We start from the raw sequence: 8,675 nt of genomic DNA, 5'->3' as shown, positions 1-8,675 counted from the left end.
CCTCACACCCATCAGTCAGTGGTCAGCACAGATCTATCTACAAAACACCCTCCCTGCCAGGCACTGCCAGGCAGGAAGGGGCAGCGGGTCGTCAGCCACCAGCAGTCGCCCGCACCCAGGGTGAGGGACCAAGGGGGAGACCGGCCAGGAGGCAGTCTTTTTGGAACGGAGCTTTCATTAGCCACATTCCTTCAGGCATATTATGTTTTCCAAAAGCACTTCTCGCCCATCTCGATTCTCGTGAACTCCCTCATGACCCAGACAGATGAATGCTATTATCCCTATTTGTCAGTTTGGGAACCAGGGCCAGAGAAGCTAAGGGACTTGCCTAGCATCACACAGCTTTTCGGTGGCAGACGTAAAGCTAGAACCCCAAGCTTCTCGTAATGTAATTGAAAGCACCTTCTAAACAGTGAAGCGTGACACCCCAGGGCGGTTTCTAGTTAGCTCTTAACGGAGGCTGGGGTGGGTCCTGAGCCTTCCTGCTCTCCCCGCATGCCTGGGAGTCGCTGGACTGCAGGGGGGCACTGGGGTGGTAGGAGTCCTGATGGAGAAGCTACACAGGGTTAGGGAACTCTACACCAGGTGCGGGATCTGAATTCCAAAGGGCTTTGGAACATTGGTGAGGGAAGGCCATCAGGGTAGGAGGGGATGTTTTGGTAGAATGGACTCAAGACCTCAAATAACACAAGGGATAAACAGAAGAGCTTCTGTATCACAGATTCACTTTGCTGTACACCTGAAACTAACACAATATTGTAAATCAACTACACTCCAATAAAAAAAATTTTTTTTTTTTTAAAAGAAGCACTTCCGAGGGAGATGTGAGCCTCATTCTGGATCATAAAGTGGCTCGGGTCCTCGGTGTGGGGGAGGGCTCTGGGGGTGCCCTGGGTGGAGGAGTGAGCAGGCCCTGGGGGCAGCTGTGTGACCCTAAGAGGCTAGCTTCCCCTCTTTGGCTCTCAGCTCCTCATTTGTCAACGGAGGGGCTTGCAGTCTCCGGTCTCCAGGGCTGTGTGGCTCTGACACTCTGTTTCTGCTGTGGCCTTGAAGATCCCGAGGCTCAGACACCTGACTCAGGTGCTCCTCAGGACCGGAATGACCCCTGTATCCTCCTTACAGAGAGAGCCCTGCGGAAGGCTGGGAGAGGGACACCCGGCCTCCGGGAATCACTGTGCCGCGCGCCGGCCCCATGTGTGCACCGCACACTCTCTCAGACATCGGGCAGCTCCCTTGTGACTCCGCGAAGCCGACATGCCCTTTAGAGGTGGGACGAGGCTCCACAGCCAGTTCAGCCTCGCCCCTCCCAGCGCTCCAGAGAAAGGCGGGGTGTGGGGTGGACAGATCTGGTAGGAAAGCCCCCCAGCCCCTGGCTTCCTAGCTTGGGGTAGGTCACCTCTCTCAGCCTCGGCTCCTTATCCGTGGAGGGACGCCCATCGTGAGGGGGCTGCCTTGAGGATTAGACGGTTAAACGCGTAGAAATGGAGCTCCCTGCGGCCCCGGAGAGTCTCCACTCTGGGCTCCTGCTGTGTGCTCTTCCCATCCCCATCGCACAGTCTCTCACCGTCCGTGGTAGAGGAATCGGAATTCGGGACTGGCTTCTGTACCACGGATCCAGGCCCCGCCAGCTCTGGGGGACGCGCAGGCCGCCCCAGGAAGCAGGTCTGCGTGTGCACAGATCCACGTGGCTCGGCCTTCCCAGCACGGAGGGCCGGGTTGAGGAGGGTGGGAAGGGAAGGGGCGCAGTGTCGGGAACCCCCTCGAGGGCAGGCCCCTCCCCCCGCTGGCCGCCGCGGGGCCGCGGGCCATACCAGGGCCCACGCGCGGGCGGGCGCACAGGGCAGCATTGTCTGCAGCGCCGGGCACCCTCTCGTTTGCATAGCCACGTGAAGAATGCGAGGGAGGGAGCGGGCGGGGCTGTCCCTGCGGAGGGGGTCTGGGTCGGGGGTGCAAGGCGGCCAGGGTCTGCGGCGGGACCCTGCCTTCCCCCAGTGCAGTCCGGCAAAGGGCGCGTGGGCTGCTGGGGTTGGAGGGGGCGCCGGGGGGCTGGCGGGAGCGGGGTTGTGACATTCCCCTGTACCCACGCCTGGCGAGCCGAACTGAACGTGAGGGGATTGCTAATGAGGTCGAGGAGAGTTAAACATTCCCCTGCTGCAGGGGGCTGAGCTGGGACGGGAGAGAGGAAGGGAGGTGGGGCGCTCGGAGGGGGCAGCCTGAACCCCGGGAATGTGCAGAGGCCACTGCTCCCCCCCAGGCTGTTCTGGAGCTGGGGGCTCAGGGGCCTGTGCCTCAGGCCCCAGCAGGAGCTGCTAAGCCAGCCAGCAAGGGGATTAAAGGGGCTGAACAGTCTGCCTTCCTTCAGGCTGATCCCAGAAGGTTGGTGCTGTCTCCCACCTCCCTGCCAGGCTCCTTGCTGGCTGGTGGCCAGCCCTGTCCCAGCCTTCAAGGGGTCCCTCTTCTGCCCCCCTCAGATCTCAAACAGATCCCACGCTGAGTCTGGCCTCTGCTGTTTCTGAGAGCAGAACACATGGGCCCCAGGTACCAAGGACCCCCACTCCCCAACACCCTCCCCAACCCAGTCTCTCCATAGCTGACCTCAGAACCCGCTCCAAAAAGTTCTCCCCAGTGTCTAACCCTAGTCTTACCTCCTGCAAACTGGAATTCCATTTTCTTTCTGTCCTGCGGTCAGAGGACAGAAAACCCCAAGAGTCACATCAGCAGTGCAAGGGCAAAGTCCATCATCTCAGTGCTGGTGTTTGGGATAGGAATTAGGAGAATTTTAGGGGATTCTTATCAGGCTCCTAAAGGGGTTTCCCTAGGGGAAAGGCCCTGAGAGCCAGCCGGGGGTCACTCTTCCCAGCCCCTCCCTTCTCCATCCCTGGGGAGGGGCACCACCTTGGCCACGCCCCACCCCCCACCCCCCGGGGGCTGGGCAGGAGCTTTGCTGGGGACCTTGCCCTGGCTTAGGTGGCGGCTGTGGGCGGGCCCCTGGCCTTTCCAGCTCAGGCCTCCCCCAGCATTCTAGAGCCTGAAGCCACTGCCTTTGCTGCTGCCACTGCAGGGCTGTCACCTCTCCTTCTCAGCCTCTGACCACTTGCTGCACCCCACCCCCAACCCAGCTGCTCCTGTCACCTGGCCATGACCTCGGCCCCCCCAGGTACCCTGGCCCAGCCCTGAGGCCTGGAACCCCTATCCCCTCCCCTGGGCCATGGCCAACTCAGGTCTTCAGCTCCTGGGCTACTTCCTGGCCCTGGGTGGCTGGGTGGGCATCATTGCCAGCACAGCGCTCCCGCAGTGGAAGCAGTCCTCCTACGCAGGCGATGCCATCATCACCGCCGTGGGCCTCTACGAAGGGCTCTGGATGTCCTGCGCCTCCCAGAGCACCGGTCAGGTGCAGTGCAAGCTCTATGACTCGCTGCTTGCCCTGGAAGGTAGGCCTCATGCCCACTGGGATGGGGAGGTGGATATGGGGCTGGGAGGTCCGGAGCAAGCTTTCCCACGGTCTGCCGTCTGCACTGGGCTGCCCTCTCCAGCCCCTGCCTCCCGTGCACTCATGAAGATCCAGGCCAGCCTGGTGCCCTCCTGGGGGCAGGGGCTCTAGGTTCTAGCAGCCATGGGTCCACATGCCAGCTCTTCCACTGTAACCTTGAAGGAGTCACTGACCCTCTCTGTCCTCATCTGGAAAGGGGACTAGGACTTTCACAGGACTCTGGGTCAGAGGAGACGAGTGCCCGGCACTCAGAGGCTCTAAGTCAAGACCCTTCCCTCCATTTCTCTCCATACTCTGCAGATACACTGTGCACACAGACCTACTTGCCAGTCCTGCCATGTAGACAAGTATGCCGGCACTCGGGTACACCTACCCCCACGCACACACAGCCACACACGTGTACATGCACGTCCACACCCAGGCGCTTGGGCACACGGGTGGCTCTCCTGCCCCTGGGGGGTAGGGCTTGAGCCTGACAAGCTGGCTCGTAAACAGGCGCCACTGCAACTCTACCCCTGGCTGGGGGCCGACCCACCTGCCCTCCGCCCCGGGGCCGCACAGGCCTGAGCTGGGCTGCTGTCACATGGCCCCCACCACTCTGGACCAGGCAGGTCATCTGGCCTCCCTCAGGGACCCAGATCCCCTGAGCTGCCCCCCAGGCCCGGGACTGATGCCGGCAGCAGGCATACAGCTACCATGGGTGACTCAAAGGGCACAGGGGAAGGTAACTAGAGTCGGAATGGACAATGGGGGAGGCATCCCTGTCCAAGGGCCAACCTGGGCTGAGCTGGGCCTCAGACACCCTGGGTCCTCTTTCTGGTGAATCTGAAAGGCCTGAGGAGAAACTGCCCCCCCGCTGCCTGGGAGGGGTGGGCCCCAAAGGGAGGCGCCTGGCCGGAAAGCAGCTGATGGGAGAACTCATACCACCCTGTCACCACACACTACCTGGAAGAACCTGCCAGGGAGAGCGAACGGTGGGGTTAAATGGTGAGGCTCAGCCTCCACACTCTGCCCTCACACCCTGTAGTCACCTGAGCCCTCAGGATCCCCTCACACCTGCCGCAGGTAGTAGCCCAGGAGGAGCGTCCTGCTCTAGCTCCCGCCCCTCCCATCTTGGGCTCCTCCCACCCGCCCACTTCTCCCACCCCCCCCCCCCCCCCCGCCCACCCCGCTCAGTCCCTCCCACCCCAACCAGGTCACATCCAGTCAGCGCGAGCCCTGATGGTGGTGGCCGTGCTCCTGGGCTTCGTGGCCATGGTCCTCAGTGTCATCGGTATGAAGTGCACCCGGGTCGGAGACAGCAACCCCATCGCCAAGGGCCGAGTGGCCATCGCTGGGGGTGCCCTATTCCTCCTGGCGGGTGAGTGCCTGGCTCCTCCTCCATCCTCTTGACCGTAGCAGGTAGCCCCATCCTGGGGGGCTCTCTGGAGGCCAGAGCAGAGCTGAGACACCCCCCAACCCTGTCCTTAGGCCTCTGCACTTTGACGGCCGTCTCGTGGTATGCCACACTGGTGACCCAGGAGTTCTTCAACCCCAGCACACCCGTCAACGCCAGGTGAGCACCAGGGCATGGCTTGGGCCAGGGAACAGGCTGGGCCTCCCGCTCCACCTCCTCTGGGACCACTGGCCTTTGTCCAGCAGGGCACTTGGAGGGGGAAACAGGGGACGGACGAGCCCCAGGTGCTGTTACTGAGAAGCTCTCTGGAGTGGGGAGCAGCTGTGGCTGGGCCCTGAATGCCACCCCAGTAGCTAAATGCCGTGGCTCTGGATTTAAATCCCAGCTCTGCACGGGCTGGCTGTGTGACTGGCAAGTTCCTTAACCTTTCTGTGCCTCGTTTCCTCCCCTGTAAAAGGCAGCTAGGACCGAGGACGGAGCTCAGTGTGGTTGTGAGGCTTCTGTGAGATGGTGCAGGTAAGGGACTTAGCACAGTGCCTGGGCTGTTATTTCTGTAGGAGGCACAGTGAGTTTGGGCCGGAGAGATGAGGCTGGAAAAGTCCTGAGGGCAGATGGCAGAGGGCCTTGCAGCCATAGGAAGGTTTCTTTCCGTGTCCTGGTGTGGAAGGCAGGACAGTCCCTCTGGTTGTGGTGTGCAGAATGGTGGGGAGGGAGCAAGGCCAGTAAGGTGCTGATGAAAAGGTCTGGAGCAGAGGGCTTGGGGCCAGGGGCTAGCAGTGGAGAGTAGGCCCAGAGATATTTAGGAGCTAGAGTGGTCAGGACTTATAAGGCCAGGGTATGGGGGCCGAATAGGGGGCTCTGTGAAGGACCTGGCCCCTCCCTTACCTCTCAGCTCTGTGGGGAGCAGAGAATGGGATAGTCTCAACCCCAAACATCCCAACAGGCCTTGGGCCCTGGGGTGGAAGGAGAATGAGAAAAGAGATGCCTGGGTTGTTGCAGTCAGGAGGGCTCCCTGGAGGAGGCAGCAGAGTGGAGAGGGGGAGGAAATGAAGACTTCAGGAGTGAGGTTCATTCCCTGGGGCTGGCAGCTCTAGCCATGAAAACCTGCCAAGCAAGAGGTAGCTCTGCTCAGAGATACCTGGGGAGCAAGCTGGTGCTTGCTCCTGTCCCTTCAACACTCTGCAAGGCTGCCTGAGTTGCAGGTCCTGTGCTGGGCCCTGGGGACATGGATGAATCCGGTGCTGTCTGCCCTCAAGTTGCTCCCCAGGGAACCAGACAAACAAGGAACTGAACAGCCACCCAGTGAGAGCGCCAGGCGGCGAGCGGAGCGGGGTCAGGGGAAGCCTTCGGGGAAGGTGGCATCTGAACTGGGCCCTGGAGGCGGAGCACCGGAGGCGAGACGCTCCGGCAGGGGGCGCCTCGTGCAAAGGCACAGAGGTGGGGAGACCCGAACGCTGCAGAGGGGGCGCCGGGCTGGCCCGCTGGGCTTGTGGGTGGAAAGGCCGGAGTGCCAGGTGGAGCCGGCGGAGGAGTCTGGCCTCCAGAGGGCGGCGGGAGCCCGGCGGCGAGTTCCGTGGACCAGACCGTGACCGAGAGAGGTGGCAGGACTGCCCGCCCCTCCTCTCCCCGACGGGCCTGGCGGGCCCCCCAACGCCCCCTCATCTGGCCGGAGGAGGAAAGGGGCTCGAGGCTGCGCGGAGCAGCCCAGCCTGAGCTGGGTCGCACCGGGTGGTGTTGATGTGCTGGGGCAGGGGCGGGAGGAAAGATGAGCGCTCATCCCAACTTACCGGGCGAGTCCGAGGACGCTTGTGAGGCCCCAGCCTCAGCTCCCCACGTCCAGCCCGCCCTCTGCTCTGCCAGGGCGGAGGCTGGGAGCCCCCGGGGGTGGACGGGGCGGGGCGGAGGCGCAGGCACACCTGATGGCGTCCTCCACCCCTCGCAGGTACGAATTTGGTCCAGCCCTGTTTCTGGGCTGGGCCGCCGCCGGCCTGGCCATGCTGGGCGGCTCCTTCCTCTGCTGCACGTGCCAGGAGCCCGAGAGATCCAACAGCAGCCCGCAGCCCTACCGGCCCGGCCCCTCGGCGGCTGCCCGAGAGTATGTCTGAGCCCCGCGCAGCATCCGCCGGCCCCTGCCAGCACCCCGGGCGGGGCCAGGAGGGCGCAGGGTGTGCCCCCAGCTCGGTTAGGTTCTGAGCAACTTGTCCCCAACCCAGGCACCCACCCTGCGCTCTGAGACTCAGACCCAGACACTCAGAGAGAGGTGGGAGGCAGGCCCCAGCCCTCAGGCACACACGCACGGCCGGCACAGGTGCAAGCACGGCACGGACCTGTCCACACCCCGGCCAGCTGCAGTCCCTTTCACGACCACTTATTTACTCACTGACAGGCTGTGTGAGTGTCTTCTCTGTGCTGAGCCTCGAGGACACAGCAGTAAAGACAAGCTGGGTGCCCAGTGCCCTGGGGTGACCAGAGCCCATCGCCTCCCCCGGCCCATGGGCTCCTCACAGCAACCCCACGGAGGCAGTGCCGGGGGACCAATGTCCCCCATTTACACACGAGGAAACAGGTTCAGAGAGACCAGGAGGCCTGGCCCTGCTGCCTCTGAATAGAGGTTTCACAGTATGCCTAGTGCTGCATGGACATCCACACAGATGGCTAATCCAGGCAATGTCACCCCTGCCCCAGAAATGGGCCCCGGCAGGGCTGCTGTGAGCCACACTGGCCAGTCCCTGGGTCCGTGCCTGAACCCCATAGCCCCTGCCACCCCCCACTGCCTGCTGCTCCCCCCGCTAACCAGCTCTCCTCTCTTTTGACTTTCAGACCAGTTGTTAAATTGTCTGCCTCCACCAAGGGCCCCCTGGGTGTGTAATGTCCAGGTTCCCCAGCCTGGCTCTGTCTCACTGTCACATCTAGACCGGGTGCTTGGTATCTTTTGGAAAGAAAAGTGAACATCCAGCCCTGAGTGTGGTGTCATTTAATCTGTCCCTGGTATGATGAGGGTGGGGCCTGGCTCAGAGAGGTCAGAGCTGGGTCCCTGGGGTCCTTGGGCACAAAGAGAGGGAGACAGATCCAGTGTGGGTTACACAGCGCATCCAAGCTGATCAGGAACCTCCCTAGCTGTCCTTGGGTTGGCACCAGGACCTCCTTGACTGGAGACCCCCAGTCAAGGGAAAATTAACCCAGATCAGCCCCTGCCCTCATGCTCAGGCCTCTTCCATCCCAGACATCCTCCCAGGACCCTGAGTCTCTCTGTGGCCTCTGCCCTCTGTCTCTCCTGACCGGAAAGAGCTGGCCACAGCTCTTGGAAAGAACTGTCCCTTGCCTTCCCCTGCCCTCAGCCAGCTCTGTCCTGGCTTCCTCCACCACCTGTCCTGGGACATCTCCCACCAAGTCACCAGATCCTAAGGACGCAGCTCAGCCTTCTCCCCTGACGTGCCTCTGAGAGGTGGTCAGACAAGATGACTATCGCGCAGGCACCTCCAGGAGAAGGTAGGGGTGGGAGGGGAGAAGCAGATGGCAGAGCTGCTGTGGGATCGTCCACAGGCGCCCCAGCGTGGCAGCGGCTGCACGTACACAGGGGCGTCTCAGGGGCCTGAGGGGGTGGGCCCTGAGCCCTGGCCCCCGGAACTATGAGCGAGAACTACAGAAGAGTGTCTCTGGGTGCCTGACGCTATAAAGCAGCGGCTCTTGGCGCGCACATTCGAGTCACCTGGGGAGATGATGCCTAGCTCACCCCCCACCCCAGGTGTCCCAACCTAATGGGACTGAGGTGGACCTGGGCATCTGAGG

General features: G+C 62.4%; 1 protein-coding gene across 1 annotated transcript; it reads left to right on the top strand.

The window, feature by feature from the left end:
* The first annotated feature begins 3,007 nt into the window (after positions 1-3,007).
* CLDN19 (claudin 19) lies at positions 3,008-7,841 on the top strand. The gene is made up of 5 exons (XM_032624901.1): positions 3,008-3,431; positions 4,686-4,850; positions 4,961-5,045; positions 6,829-6,981; positions 7,707-7,841. The coding sequence occupies exons 1-5, from the start codon at positions 3,209-3,211 to the stop codon at positions 7,753-7,755; spliced, it is 675 nt and encodes a 224-aa protein (XP_032480792.1). The 5' UTR covers positions 3,008-3,208; the 3' UTR covers positions 7,756-7,841.
* Positions 7,842-8,675: the final 834 nt, after the last annotated feature.

The sequence above is a fragment of the Phocoena sinus genome, chromosome 1 (assembly GCF_008692025.1).
Source record: "Phocoena sinus isolate mPhoSin1 chromosome 1, mPhoSin1.pri, whole genome shotgun sequence".
Classification (NCBI taxonomy): Eukaryota; Metazoa; Chordata; class Mammalia; order Artiodactyla; family Phocoenidae; genus Phocoena; species Phocoena sinus.
Note: the sequence above shows the minus strand (reverse complement) of the source record. Positions and strands in the feature narration are given on the sequence as shown.

Coding starts and splice junctions, on each gene's coding strand:
- CLDN19 (XM_032624901.1), top strand. CDS start 3,209: ATGGCCAACTCAGGTCTTCAGCTCCTGGGCTACTTCCTGGCCCTGGGT. Junction 4,851..4,960: donor TGCCCTATTCCTCCTGGCGG/GTGAGTGCCTGG, acceptor CCCTGTCCTTAG/GCCTCTGCACTTTGACGGCC. Junction 6,982..7,706: donor CCCTCGGCGGCTGCCCGAGA/GTATGTCTGAGC, acceptor TTTGACTTTCAG/ACCAGTTGTTAAATTGTCTG.